Source organism: Hemisphaericaspora subhashii (genome assembly GCF_019202705.1).
Source record: "Hemisphaericaspora subhashii strain CBS 10753 chromosome Unknown scaffold39, whole genome shotgun sequence".
NCBI lineage: Eukaryota > Fungi > Ascomycota > Pichiomycetes > Serinales > Debaryomycetaceae > Hemisphaericaspora > Hemisphaericaspora subhashii.
This window is the reverse complement of record NW_026057385.1, coordinates 92,238-107,952: the sequence shown is the minus strand read 5'-3', so window position 1 is coordinate 107,952 and position 15,715 is coordinate 92,238. Positions and strand designations below refer to the sequence as shown.

The 15,715-nt window shown below is 33.9% G+C and overlaps 4 protein-coding genes across 4 annotated transcripts; 3 read left to right on the top strand and 1 right to left on the bottom strand. All coding sequences in view use genetic code 12, as the record gives it.

Annotated features, from left to right (window-relative positions):
- Positions 1–2,227: 2,227 nt before the first annotated feature.
- On the top strand, positions 2,228–3,001 carry BMH1 (14-3-3 family protein; the record flags this gene model as incomplete). Its single annotated transcript, XM_049409255.1, has 1 exon — positions 2,228–3,001. The coding sequence occupies one exon, from the start codon at positions 2,228–2,230 to the stop codon at positions 2,999–3,001; it is 774 nt and encodes a 257-aa protein (XP_049261554.1).
- A 796-nt stretch (positions 3,002–3,797) lies between these two features.
- Positions 3,798–5,176, top strand: CDC12 (septin; the record flags this gene model as incomplete). The annotated part of the gene is made up of 2 exons (XM_049409254.1): positions 3,798–3,838; positions 4,024–5,176. The coding sequence occupies 2 exons, from the start codon at positions 3,798–3,800 to the stop codon at positions 5,174–5,176; spliced, it is 1,194 nt and encodes a 397-aa protein (XP_049261553.1).
- Positions 5,177–5,894: 718 nt separating this feature from the next.
- On the top strand, positions 5,895–9,290 carry ARO80 (Aro80p; the record flags this gene model as incomplete). The annotated part of the gene is made up of 1 exon (XM_049409252.1): positions 5,895–9,290. One exon carries the CDS (start codon positions 5,895–5,897, stop codon positions 9,288–9,290), a length of 3,396 nt encoding a protein of 1,131 aa, XP_049261552.1.
- An 86-nt stretch (positions 9,291–9,376) lies between these two features.
- On the bottom strand, positions 9,377–11,440 carry J8A68_005210 (Zn(II)2Cys6 transcription factor; the record flags this gene model as incomplete). Its single annotated transcript, XM_049409251.1, has 1 exon — positions 9,377–11,440. One exon carries the CDS (start codon positions 11,438–11,440, stop codon positions 9,377–9,379), a length of 2,064 nt encoding a protein of 687 aa, XP_049261551.1.
- Positions 11,441–15,715: the final 4,275 nt, after the last annotated feature.

Sequence of the window (15,715 nt, the reverse complement as noted above, 5' to 3'; positions counted from 1 at the left end):
ATCAGCATTTGGATTGTTTAGTAGTTTTTTCATAGTTTGTATAATATTTAGTTTATGTATGTTCTTATAATAGAAGAAGATAAAACAGCAAGTACATACAATCTGAAGGCGGAAGTAGTCCCTTGGCAACCAGATAAGAAAAATCCGGGCAAAGAGACGCAACCGTAACTCAGCCGACGCGTTCAGATAACTACTCATACACCCTTTCTCAATATGAATCTAGCAGTTCATGTTGAGATGTGGTCGCCATATTAGAAGCCATAGATTGAGTTTACTAATTTCGAATTCAAGGGACGAGTTCTATATTTAGAATTGGATGTTGACTGTGTTAAAATACGGTAAATTGTCTAAAATTTAAGAACCGGAGCGCTACCACCGTGCATAATTAGGGCGTCCGAATCAATTAATTAATCGTAACAAAACATAGGAGTCAACTGTATCTATGGGTTTTTACTGTTGTAGAACTTACAAACCAGTCAGATTCGATCTAACCTTGTACACTGAGACAAAACAACATGTAAATTGACGCGTAACGATGTAACTACAAAACATCTGACGTAAATCAGAATCGTAATATCATAAAAGCTAACGTTTTTTTCAACTAAGGCGGATTGTTTATACACAAGTATTTGTGTGAAATGCCCGTTGCCTAACAAATCATGCAAGGTTGAGATCATCATTACGTAATTGTGAATTTTGTTTTTCAACCAGCTTTGTTACAGGTTAGCTGAAAAAAATATTCTTATAACCGAAAATGTAAAACCGCGTCCAATTGAAGCCTACATATATTCCTTCGTAAAACTAACAAATGAATGCTAATCGGGAAGTGATATTTACAGAGAAATTGAACGTTCCTAATTATAAGCCTATATAATTCTCAGGTGATTTCGGGATTGTTCTTGAGACAATATTTTGATTGATTAACTTTCCATGACAGCCATGTAAACTGTAAAATCTCACCGAGGGTGAACCATGAATTTACAGATTAGCGTAAATATTTTTTCTTGTGGTAAATACACTACCTTGAGTTTTGGTAAGAGATACAGAGACAGAAAGAAAAGAGAGACATTTGAGAGAAGCTTCTATAATTAAAAATACTCTATTTCACTCACAGTCGAAAAAAACAAGGGCGAACAAAACTAAAATTTCAGACTCCAAAAAAAAAAAAGGGAAAACTTTTTTAATTCCAATCTGTCTCTCTCTCTCTTTCTCTTTCTTTCTCTCTTTTAGATCCCCCCTCCAACTAAACAAAAAGAAGAATTAAACGTATGTAAACAATTTATTAACAATGATATACTTAATGTTTATCAATTGATTATAATGATGAATTGGATTCTTGTTATATAATTTAATTGTTTGTAATTGAATAAGTAGACATTTTTTTTATGGGTTGATTTATCAGGATGTTGTCAAAAAAACAATTTGTTGAATAGAAGGAATTGTTACTACAGATATCAATTGAATGAAGTGATGGATGAATTGATATCAATTACTACTACTATCTACTACTACTACTATCTACAAGAATTAAAAATGTTGATTAAGTGAAACTCACTATACTTAAAGTGTGGGTAATTTTTGATTGTTGTTTATATTTTGTGTTGTCAAAAGACAAAAGTTTTTTTTTTGGTTCGGATTTTCTTCCCCCTGTGTTTTACTTTGCCCATTCACACACACAAAAAAGTGGGAGACTGTGAGACAGTGAAAGAGAACGAGAAAGAAAAAAATGACTTTTGCTGCTCACTTTGAATTTTTACAGGAGATTTTTTTTTTCTCAAAGGGGATTTTGACGACAACAAAGGAATTTTCCAATTTCATTCCAATTCTTTTCTAACTATTTGAGTTCTTTTTAGAATATACACATCCATTATCCAAATTTCCAAGGAAGCGTCAATTGAAATACATCAGTATGTTTGTTTTCAATAAGAGAAGAAATCATCAACATATGATTTACTGAAAATTTCAGCCACATGTTTATTTTTGCCATTCAAGTCAAACAAAACACGATATATTTCAAAAACAAAAGATAACAAGATCCAGTAAAATCATTCAATGCCATTCAATCGATCCCATATACTAACATTTAATTCTAGCTATTTTTTTTTGATTCATCAAAGTAAACCAATCATTCCAATACTAAGTTTATTTTGTATCCGTTTAAATTAGTTTTTTAAAGTCTCTTTGTTCATCCAAATTAACAAATCCCACAAATATTGAATAATTAACAATGCCTTCTCGTGAAGATTCCGTCTACCTTGCCAAATTGGCTGAACAAGCTGAACGTTATGAAGAAATGGTTGAAAACATGAAAGCTGTTGCTTCATCTGGTCAAGAATTATCTGTTGAAGAACGTAATTTATTATCTGTTGCTTACAAGAATGTCATTGGTGCTCGTCGTGCTTCTTGGAGAATTGTATCATCTATTGAACAAAAAGAAGAATCTAAAGGTAATGATACTCAAGTTGCTTTAATTAGAGAATATCGTTCCAAGATTGAAGCTGAATTATCAAAAATTTGTGAAGATATTTTATCTGTTTTATCTGATCATTTAATTTCATCTGCTCAAACTGGTGAATCCAAGGTCTTTTATTATAAAATGAAGGGTGATTACCATAGATATTTAGCTGAATTTGCTGTTTCAGAAAAACGTAAAGAAGCTGCTGATTTATCATTAGAAGCTTATAAATCAGCTTCCGATGTTGCTGTTACTGAGTTACCACCAACTCATCCAATTAGATTAGGTTTAGCATTAAACTTCTCCGTTTTCTATTATGAAATTTTGAATTCCCCAGATAGAGCTTGTCATTTAGCTAAACAAGCATTTGATGATGCTGTTGCTGACTTAGAAACCTTATCCGAAGATTCATACAAGGATTCCACTTTAATCATGCAATTGTTGAGAGATAACTTAACTTTATGGACTGATTTATCTGAAGCTCCAGCTGCTGCTGAAGAACAGCAACCAGCTCAACAATCAGCAGAAGCTAAAGATGAGGAATAGATGTATGTATTAAAAAATAAAGCTTTAGTTATAATTTCTTTGTTGGGAATTTAATCTTAAGTATTTTGTTATTATAATTCGTTTTTTGTTTTGACAAGTTTGTTAATTACTCCCCTTTTTTTTATTATTTACTATTATTATTATTGTCTTATATTACATATTAGTTGTTTGTTTCATTTCCCAGTCCTTTTTTTTATTATTATAATTATAATTATTGTTGATTATCAATTTAAAGAGAATGTTAATATTATTAGAAAAATAAAAATGTGAGAGCTGCTGTTTATACTGTCTGGTATTATCACATCAATCCATCCATCCATAAAGAAAGAAGCACACTATCAGATTGAAGGTTTAAAGTTTTTCCATTTTTATCGGTCTTTTGTTGGTGGTGGTGTCGGTGAGTCAAATTATAGAAATATAATTACAAGGGAATCATCTAATTGATTCTCAATTTGACTTGTTTTGGTGTTTTGTTTTTTTATTGTTGTTTTCATCTCTTCCCTTTACATATCTCTCTCCCTCTATATTTTTACATAGTTACCTACATACATCAATTCATAAACTTATCTTATTAAACAGCAGTATTGCAAATACGCGTTTAGGTGGTTTGTTAAGTTATACACGACCTTTTTTTTCAATTTACCACACTCGTGTAAAAAAACAACAACCCAAAAAATATTACCTCTAAAAAAAAGGCAATCAAATTGAACAAACCGAAAAAAAACTTAAATTACAACACAACTCAATTTACTTCAACAACAAACAACAACCAACAACAACAACAATTCAATAGAAAATGCCTGAACCAGTTGGTGTATCAAGTTTACCAGATCAAAGGTATGTAACCACTACTTTTTTCAATAAGCTAAATAAGAATAATTAAATTGACTTTGAATCAATCCATACTATAACCTTAGAGATCAAAGGTAAATTTGTTGTCAAATTTTTATGCTTATTTTTTTTGTTATTATTGATTAATTAACCAACAAATTGTAAATACTAACTGCAATATAATACTATAGATATAAGATTGTTTCCAATGAAGGTTCAACTTTCACAATTATGGTAGCTGGTGAAAGTGGATTGGGGAAAACCACATTTATCAATACTCTTTTCCATTCTTCATTAAAACCATACCAAGATCCAAATGAAAGACATAACAAATTTACATCAGCTCATCAAACAGTTGAAATTGGAATTGTAAGAGCTTTATTAGAAGAGAAAAACTTCAAGATCAGATTAAATATAATTGATACTCCAGGCTTTGGTAATAATGTAAATAATGTTGATTCATGGACTCCAATTATTGATTTTATTGATGATCAACATGAATCTTATATGAAACAAGAACGACAACCAATAAGAGAAAACAAAAAGGATTTAAGAGTTCACGCTTGTCTTTATTTCATTAGACCAACTGGTCATTCTTTAAAACCTTTAGATATTGAAATCATGAAAAAACTTTCAACAAGAGTTAATCTTATTCCAGTTATTGCAAAATCAGATACTTTATCTCCAAAAGAATTAGATACTTTTAAATCTAGAATTAGAGAAATCATTGAAGCTCAAGATATTGATATTTATACTCCACCTTTAGAATTAGATGACGCTGCTAGTGCTGATCACGCTAAACAATTGATTGAATCTATGCCATTTGCAATCATTGGTTCAGAGGAAGAAGTTGAAGTTGCTCCTGGTAAGTTAACAAGAGGAAGAAAATATCCTTGGGGTATAGTTGAAGTTGAAAATGAACAACACTGTGATTTTAAAAAATTAAGAAGCTTATTATTAAGAACAAATATGTTGGATTTAATTTTATCAACTAATGAAATTCATTATGAAACTTTTAGAGCTCTTAAATTAGGTTCTAATGAAGATGAAGATACAACTACAGAAAATAAAGAAGAATTAACTAATGAAAAGGGAGAAATTATAAAAAGACCTTCTCTTTCCAAAAAACCTAGAAGATTACATAATCCTAAATTTAAAGAAGAAGAAGATGCTCTTAAGAAATTCTTTACTGAACAAGTTAAATCAGAAGATCAAAGATTTAAACAATGGGAAACTAATATTATTAATGAAAGAAATAGATTGAATCAAGATTTAGAAGAAATGCAAGCAAAATTAAAGGCATTAGAAGAACAAGTTAAGAAATTACAATTAAGTAAGCGTTAAGGTGGTGCCTACCCTATATCCTTTATATTTACATTTTACTTCTTTTTCTCTCTATATATAACTATCAAATATTTTGATATTTACCTTATACGCGAAATTATATAAATTAAGTTCATTCTCACTTTCTTATGTCATACTATCAAATGACAGGAATATTTACAGTATGACGCAAGTTAATGTCCGTACTTTTTCTAGATGGTACCGCTACTACAAGTTGCTGAAAGAGCAACCTGGAGTACGTAGTTTGCTCATGTCTTATTATAGATTCAACCGGAACAAAAGGCCGCAGGAGAGATAACTACCGCGGTGTTTCTACAACTGGCAATTATCTTCCACAATTAGAGAGGTGCCAATTCAAAACTAACAAATAAAACATCCTGTACTACTTTTTAAGACAATATGTCTAACCAGTAATTCGATCTTAAAAATTACAAATTATTTTTAAATTGCTGTTTGAGTTATTTTTTGAATCGTAATCCTCATCCCTTTAGTCAGTCAGTCAAAAATAAAATATTAGCCACGGTTATGGACGGCAGCATCACCAAAAAAAAAAAACCTCCAAACGCCTCTTAAGAAGAACCCCTAACCAACAAGAAGAACTGATTACAAGTCATTGAGTTAATACTAACTGAGATTAGACACCTTAGTATTATCGTCTGCTATACTATAGAATATTCATACCTGATTTCGTATTTCAAAATATTCGTGTTTTGTGAAAATGAGTATAAATCCTCCCGGGTTCGGATATAACAACAACCAACAACAACAACAACATCATCTGAACACATACCCAGAATATGGTTCACCGGAAGAACAGCTGTCGCCAAACAAATCATTGCAACAAGCAAAATTCAAACGTAATTATCGTGCCTGTTTGAATTGTCGTGTTAGAAAAGTGAAATGTGATTTAGGTCCAGTAGATAATCCACGAGAAGGAAAATGTGCAAGATGTCTTAGAGAAAGGAAAGATTGTGTATTTGTAGAAAGTAAACGAGGTGGTGCTGGGAATGTCATAAATGGGAAACGTAAGAAGATGAAAGGTGATATAGAGGACCATCAAGAACTGGAATCTCCGGAAGCATCAATTCCGTTCATAACTTCCACCACGGGGCTGCTGCTGTTTGATACTAAACCTACAATCCCAAATATAAATAATGCCACTCCGATTCTGGGACAACAAAAACAACAACAGAAACTTCCTAGTGTCAATAGTATCCTCATACATGAGTCAAACTTGACTTCACCTATTGCTCCTTTACAATCACATCATCAACAACAACAAAGTGCATTATCACCTCTGGTTAGCTTAACATCATATGCCACCCCACCTCCACCAAAGTTACCAATTCCAACGAATCTACAAGGAGACACTCCTAACAAGCTTCCTAGTAACCATTTCTCTACCATGGAAGGGGCATTAGTATTTTTAGCAAAGGCTGCAGGAACCATCGCCAAGGCTGATGAGCGGGACCATATCGATGCGAGAAAGAAGCATGAACAAATAGAAGCTATTAGAAGTGCATCAAGCAGTGCTATGTCTAGTGCGAACAGTTTAAATCAACAACACCAACAACAAGACGAATCAGTTTCACCGGAAATGAACACTGAGCCAACTACAGCGACACGCCCTCCAAGTATTAGATCCAGGGTAGGTTCAGTAACTAGCCAGGCAACATCAGTTAGCCAGAGCCACGAACAAGACCAAACTGATGAGGGCCAACATCATCAGCACCACAGTCATCATCGTCACCATCATCATCATAATCGACATGGAGAGAGTTCGATCCCACCGTATGTAAGCCCCACAACTACCAAAAGAATGACGATCCCAGCTGCCGAAGGAGCAGCAGTTCGACCAAAAGCATCAAACAAACTCTCCAATATCGAATACATAGGTCCCGCCCCACATGGGATCTTAACCGATCAAGAAGCCGAAAGATTAATAAACCTCTTCTTCACAACCATGCATCCTTTTTTCCCTCATCTTCCTAAATTTCTCCATTCTTCAAAAGTATTAGCAGGATATCCCATATTATTATGTGCAATCTTAACAATTTCATCCCGATATCATCCATTTGAAAATAATGTGAGTACGTCTGGAAATGGGAGTGTTCCTCGAAATATTGAAGTTCATGATAGGTTATGGCTTTATGTTCAGCGATTAATTTCACAAACTGTCTGGGCGGAGGCTAGTACGAGATCAATTGGGACCATATTTGCGTTTTTGTTGTTTACGGAATGGAATCCGCGTGCTATACATTGGAGATGGTCAGATTATGCTAATAAAGCAGAAGAAGGCAATGAAATTGAAGGAGGAGCAGGTGTCGGTGGAGGGTCAAGTTCGGCGGGGTTTGCATTTGGCGCGAATGGAAGTGGAAATAGTTCAGCTGGGAGTGATAGTGAACCGAATCTTGCTGGTTTAGGGGCGATGAGGAGAAGTTATAGAATGGCGTGGATGTTGATTGGATCGGCGGTTAGGTTGGCTCAAGATATGGGTTTTATGGAGATTAGTTCAAAGACTTTTTTGGCTACTCATATTGCCGAGATTAATTCGGTGATGGATATTTCAAGAAGATCGATGTTGGCTCATTCTTTGGCCGAGGTGGATTTGGATGAGGATGAACTTACTGAAGAAGATGTGCAAGAGTTTGAAGAAATGGATGAGGATGCAAAGATTATGAAAATGACCGAGGAGGAATTGAAACGAATCTCTGCTCAACATATTCTAAAGTTTACCAAGAAACAAAAGGCACAAATTGAACTATTACAAATCATGTCATTAGGTCATGAATCATTGTATGGTTATAAGGCACAATTAGGACTGTTATCTCAAAGACAAAACTTATCCGTCTTAAATATTATCAGTCCTTTAATTAACAACTGGGGACATAAGTATAAATACTTTCTCATTCCTTCGAATTCAAGATTAGTTAAACAAGTTTCCAATCTCCAAAGTCATTGGTTAAAACCAGATTCCAAAGTCAGCAAAGAAGTCGCAGAATGTATCGAAAGAGAATCGTTTATCTTCGAATTCAATTATGTTAAGTTATATATTTATTCCCTTGCATTAAGTCCATCCCCAAAGGCACTTAGAGAACAACGTAAACGTAAACATGGAAATATTACCTTGAAATTGGATGAAATGTCCCGATCAGCGAAATATATCGAACAAGCATTTAATTCCGCTAATGAGATGTTGAATGCCGCTCATAGAGTTCATAGACTCAAGATGCTTAGATTCATGCCCGTGAGATGGTTGACTAGAATGGTTAGAGCTGTGGCATTTATTGTGAAGTGTTATTTAACTATTACTGCTCATAAAAATTTATCAAAATCAGGAGGAACTTCAGCACAGATTGATAATTATGATTCTACAATCTTGTCACTTTCATTAATCACAATTGATGATATAACACAATCTATTCAACGTGCTGCTATTACTTTGAGGGATTGTTCACCTGATGAATTACATTTGTGTACAAGATATTCAAATGTGTTGATGTATTTGTGTTCAGAAATGAAGACAAAAAAGAATAATCAATACGATGAAGATGCCGAGGTTGAAGACGATGCAGTGGGTGGTGGTGCCGTTGGTGATGGTGGTGAGAATCAACAGTACAAGCGACAAAAGATTGCTGCTGCTGCTCCTAGCACATCTCTTCTTACACATGCACCAAAACCAGTTTTACAACCAACTGCGAATACTTTGCCATTTCCACAGTCTCCATTAGACCCATTAGGTACTGGCTCTGGACAACGGGCCCCAGTATCAACGAGATCCATGGCTACTAATGAATCTATCTTAACAAACACAGAGTTGACTTATCCTATGGAACAATCACCTCAACAGCCAATGGATGCCTTTGCATATGGTCCTAGTAATTATTTGGGTGGCGGCAGTGGAGCTACTGCTGCTGCTTCGATGTCACAGAGTGAAAGTATGACACCTAATGATTCCAATACTCCATTGCAAAGTTTGATTGGTGATAGTGAGGTGATGGATTGGTTTATAAATAATCGTACTATTGGTCTTGATTTTGTTGGTCCATGGACAGAAATGATTGAACAACAATTAAATTCAAATGATCAATTTAATTTTGAAGATGCTCTTTAGTTTGAAAATAATAATAGTACATGTTGTATTAAGTTGTATAAGTTGTATAAAAAATTAAATATGTATGTATATATTGAAGTTGTATACTAATCATCCCAACCTTGTATTTGATTAATGAGGGATAAGTAAAAATTTCTTGATTCTTGATTTAAATGATTTTTAGTGTCATCAAAGAACGTATCAATCCCTTCAATAGTATTAGTGTAACGTTCAGGAAGATATGGGATTGCATCTCTAGCTTCGAATTGGTGTTGTTTCTTTTCGCTAGAGGCAGGTACAATACCTACAGGGGGGGAATAATAATCAATTTTTTCATCAATAACAATAGCATTTATGGTCACTGATAAATCCAACACAAATTGTAATTGTGATGATTGTAACATAGAATTAATATCATACAATTTCTGAAAACATGTTCTTGCCCCTATATTCCCCATTTCTGCCATATATTTAAGTAATGCAACCCCTCTATTTAATTGCGGATAACGTTTTCCGTTTATTCCAGCAATTAAAACCATTAAAATGGCAGTAAATAAATGTTGACTATCCCAATATCCTAATATAAATATCTTTTGACTAGTATATAACCGACATACAATATCTATTGTAGCGCAAGATGTGAATATTCCTTTTGATATTGTAGCTTCGACATCTTGAAAATTCTCAATAAATTGAGAAGCGGTTGGTTCTAAAATTAATGACAATAATGGTTTTGTGATTAAAGTTATCAAATAATGATATCTAAGAAATAAATTGGCAATACTTCTTGATCCACTTCGAAGATAATCTATATTTTTAAATTGAGTCAAAAGTGGATATTCAAAGTTTTTAGTTAAATCCTCTGAAGATGATGAAATATTTTTCAATAATAACTTTTGATTGAATTGATCAGTATTGATATAATTAATCAGAAATGTTCTAATATTAGGTCCATAAATCAATCGAACAAATTTTGCAACATATTTGGTTAAATGTACATTGATTTCTAAAATATTAGAATCAAAGGCATCACCTAAATCATAAACATTTTCTGTGGGTAAATCAACATCTGTATCAGTAAATTGAAAATGAACAGTTTTTGTAGCCCATATTGTATCAATTACGAATACAGTCCACCATAAGCGTTTTGCGCGTTCACCATGTACTCCAAGCATATGTTTTTCTTCAGGAGTCTTATTTAATGGAATATCTTTTTGACGATGGTAACCTTGGGCAACAGCAGCACGTGCAGCAACACCTAGATAGATATAGACCGTATTATATCTGGATAAGTTTGCCGAATATAGACCCAATAGCAAAGCGCATTGGATAAATGTGAGATCAACCTCGGAACTAGTTAACCGAAACAAATGTTCTGCTAATAAGTAATATTCCATTCCAGGATACTTATTCTCATCGGTTTTCACATTAAGCAACTGTTCACCAAAGGCAAGTAGAACAAAGAAGTAGCAAATCTGGGTTTGAGTAATAGATCGAGGTGATTGTTGAACATCGAATTGTGATTGGAGGGATTGTGGACGACCTTGTTGTTGACTTTGCAATCCATCAAATAAATCATATATATCATTTGCTAATTGTAAGAATTCTTTCACATCTAGCAAATAGAATTCTTGATTATAAGTAGAAAATACCTTATTAAGGAGGTTCAATGCATATGTCTTTTCTGGAAGTTTGCTTTGACATGCAAGTAATAAATTGTATTGTAAGCTATAATTATCAAATTCTGGAGAATAGAAATCAACTAGTTTAACACCATTCATAACATTATTGGAAATATTAATTTCAATTGGCGCAGCCATTGTGGTTGTTGAGCTTGTAGAAGTAGTTGCTACCGATCCCGTAATTGGATTTGCCATTGTAAGTGGTAGACCCTGTATCGATGACGACGTTCCTGTTCCCGAGGCGTTTAATAACGATTCCAAATATTCCACTCTTTCATGTAATTTGTTTAAATCAGATTCCATAATGACGATTTTTCGATCTTTTGTTGGATAGACGCATTGGTCTTGTTTATTAACACCTTTGCAATTTGCGCAAGCTGGTTTTTCACCAGAACACTTTATTTTTGATATTTTACATCTTGTACAAGCATAATGAGATCTTCCATAGACCTTCAATGGCTTTGGTTTCTGAACATTCCTTCCTCCCATGGTTTAATATACAATGCAAAATTGGTATGAATCCACAAGGAAAAAACCCTGAAAAAAATATATTGTTAATAATACACCGTTGAATTATAAATCAATATAATTGTGATTATATTTAGACGTTAAGGAGATTCTTAACGTTGATTTGGTAATTGATAATCTATGAAACTCAATCTATAAATTGAGGTTAGAAAGTTTTTCAATGGTTGCTTTTGAAAAAGAAAATTTGATTGATGATGCTAACTCTATTTTCAGTATATTTTGTCGGTAAATGTTTGCAATTCTCAAGTAAATAATTATATAATTAAACTAGGAAGAAAAAAAAACAATCAATCCCCAAAAAAAAAAGTAAAAATAATTTGTTAACGTAAATCCAAGAGATTTTGGATACTAAAATGGTTCCTATTTCTTATATATGTATTCCCGCTTACGTATACCCCAATTGGAAGATATATATCAAATCTTTTATCTGATGGTGGTGTTGGTGTGTAGGTTTGTAAAAAGTAAAAAAAAATTCCTTTGAGGCCCATGCAAATGGAAGAGGCTTATTGAATTTTCGCAGTTGGTAGGAAATTTTTTATGCATCCTACCGCGATAACTGAAATAAGCAAAATTAGCAACAATACCAAATAATTCTAAATTAGTTTTGATACATACTTGACTCGTCAATGGCAATTGTCTTTAGTTGACTTTCGCTAGTTTTCGTTCTTTTTAGATTCTTTTAAACTAAAAAAAAGGGGATTGAAAAGTCCTTTACAAAAAAGTGTTGATGATAAATTTTTGAAAAGAGAAACAAAAAACGACAAAAATTTTTTATGCATAATACAATACAACACAAAACCCACATTTGGAGTGTAAAACCGACTGAAAAATATTATTTTTTAAGCAAGTACTTTATATGTGGGTTTTTCCTTTTGGATCTGCCTAAAATATTTCAGACATATCTTTACTAAAACATCTTGTCAAACTACACACTCTGTCTCCCTTGACAAGTAGCTCAGGAAGGGATTCTTTCGGATCTGTTTCGATAACCTTGGCCAAAATNTTGACAAGTAGCTCAGGAAGGGATTCTTTCGGATCTGTTTCGATAACCTTGGCCAAAATGCAAAACAGACTAAACTCATCGAAGTAATACGACATCCGTTTTCTTTCGGAAAATAGGGGACTTGATTATTAATAAACACATGCTCTTTAAGAAAGTTTACTTGATGGTCAAGAAAAAAAAATTTGAGAGAAAGTTTCAAATGAATCATCAGTTACATTTTTTACCTTTACAACTTGAATAAAATATTAACCGAACACTAATAACACGATTGACAGCTAATCTCCTCAATAAACAAACATCAGTTCACTGTTTTAGAGACAAATTCCGGGAATGTACAACCTAAGTGACAGATCATAGATTTAATACGTGTGGATTTAGTTGCATGTAACACCCACGCGTAACCCTCGCAAACAATGAAAAAATTTTCATCCGTAAATTATATTTTTTTGATAAGTTGTATAGTGTGATTGATTGATTTTAATTTAGTTTTAAAATATTTATGTACATGTAACTACTAAAACTGAAATTACGATCAGTCACTAAAATAATTTATTACTAATGATCTTTAACTGAAACACCATATAAGCCAATTCTAACAGAGGAATAGAATATGATTGCTTTGAGATAATGATATGTATAGGGCTTCGTCTAATGCAAGGGCGGCATCTCATTATTATCCTTTTCAATCCTGATAGTAAAAATATTTTGTAATAAAACAATGAATTGATTGTGAGATGGGATTGGGAAACAAAGGATGAGGGACAAAAAATTTTCTAAAGTTACAATTGCCCACGAAAAGTTCTCTTCTAGATTCAAGAAAATTATCTTGAGGGGATACAATAGATATTATTCTGCGGGAATTAACAAGCGATTTCCGAATACACCGCGGTAGGTAGATACAGCCATTCACTTAGCGTTATTGGTCTAACTAGGGAACTGCGGCTCATGCCAACGGAGTTCGTTTAAAAAATTAATTTTGTGTTAGGTTGTGGGGGTTCGCAAAGATTTTGTACCCCGCCGTTATCTCGCGGAATTTTTAACCTATTTTGGCGTATAGTCAAGCATTTACAAACTCAATCTTGCTTTTGAATTTTAAGCTTATTTATCTCAATCAAAGTAAGGTTTTATTAAAAAATGTCACGAAATAACAAGATGCTTAACACTACAGAGAAGGTTGTTGTTTTGACTCATCCTATTAGACATGGTATTCCTCCTATCAACAGGGGCGAATTACCCCTCGAATTCCAGCCCCACATGTTAGTCTTATCTGGAACTCTTTATTACAAGATGTTTCGGGATCTACTTCCGCGTTATTAACATATTTGCTAGACGCTTATCACGTACACTTGCTGAACAGGTTTACTAGCACACAAAGCCATCAAAAGTACGATTTCTATAACTGCATAGAACTGCCAACTAAAGGGGGTCTTCAATTGCTTATCTAATTATGCAATGTTTCAGATGGAATATGATGTGTACATTTGCCCATGTCTAATTTCTTGACTTTCTCAAAAAATATTATCCTTTTCATCGTTTAGAGATGTCCTAAACGACTTAGGCAAATACATGTGCACCCATAACCCAGAACATCCGCAAAGATCAAAGCCATTAGAGTTCAGAGAACATAATCCACCTTTAGCATAAATAGAATTCATGTGCAATCGGTGTATTCATCATAAGCGCAATTGTAAACATGCAAAACATGATATTTTTCAAGAGAGGCTGCAAACTACATAACGCAACCAAGTTTTGTGAATGAGTCATTTTTCTTTATACAATTGTAACACTGCTAAGACACAGGAAGACTATTGGCTTCTTGAAAATAGTCTATTACATACGTTGAATGAGTGGCAAGATTTCATGATAATTTTTTCTATTTTGCAGCTTTTCGCACATTTCCGTCCGGAAATACAGATAATTCAAATCACACAAAACGAAAACACTCGATTGTTACACACGCATTCCATTATCGTTATCGCCTACCACCGTATGATTTTCATTATGAACTAACCCGGGACATCCCTCATCCGCCTTTACCACATCTTGTTTGCTTTTCCGTCGGAACTTTAAAGGTAGTTTCTATTAAACTTTCCAGAAATCATGGAGATCGCGGAATCGTTTCCCGCAGAATAATAAAAGCCCCTTTCTACCGTCAAATAGAACAATTCAGATCAGAAAGAGTCATTGAACATAGTTATTTGTTCCACATCACCACGACGATGCCATCTATCAACGAACCCTTAAACCCGGGGATCTTGATGGTACACATTTTATTTCGTTTAAGAAAAGATTTGTCCCCCGCCCCTCATACTTGGTAGTATAACTTGACACTCTTGACCGTGGGATGTAATTGCAACCCCTAATGCAGAAATTGAAATATTTTCCTAAGAAAATGTTGGAACTTTAATATCAAAGTTTTCTTGCCAGTAAAATTGCAAAAAAGAAAAGCTAGAACGAATCAAAAGAGAAAACTGACAATAAGCTATTAGATCATAAACTATTTCAATTTCTTCGTAGTATCATTCTGCAGGATAGTGAATGAAGAACAAGGGAATAACGTATGGTTAGTTTCAACATCAAGAGTCGAAAAAGCTATGCTATCTACATGTTGCGAACAAGCTTATTCAGAGGCACAAGCTATTGTACTCCAAATTGTTTTACTGGCATTTAGATGCAGCATGTTTGTATCGCTATGTGACGTAAACTACAATCCATTGACTCTCGGAGTGTCCATTCGTTGCCTAAGAAGTGCCTGCTGGGAGAGAACCATATTTGAAGCTGATTCAAAGGTTAGCTACCAATATAGGTTGACTCCAGACAACTCCCAGAAGTACTCGCGAATGCAAGCATCAATGTTCTGGGAAGCTAGAAATTTCCAATGAATCCATTGAGGATACCGCTACCATATCACCGAAATGCAACGCCATGTTAAACCATTCCACATTTAAAATATCGATTTCTTTGCGTCAATTCTGACATCCAACCGTTAGATGTCCCACAGGTTTACCAGAATTTCCCAGCAAATAGCTTTTGGAGTAAGCGCACGTTCTTGCTCACTTAATATTATGAACGGAAATCCTTGCATCCGCCTCTACAATTCTTTTAGCTAGCCACAAAACGGTTTCGATCAACAATACAGTTCTCAATATCGACGGCTTATTAGAAACCTTGTAGCAAAGCAGATATTTAAAAAGGACAAATATGCTGGTTTGTTCATGAGAAATACAATGTGG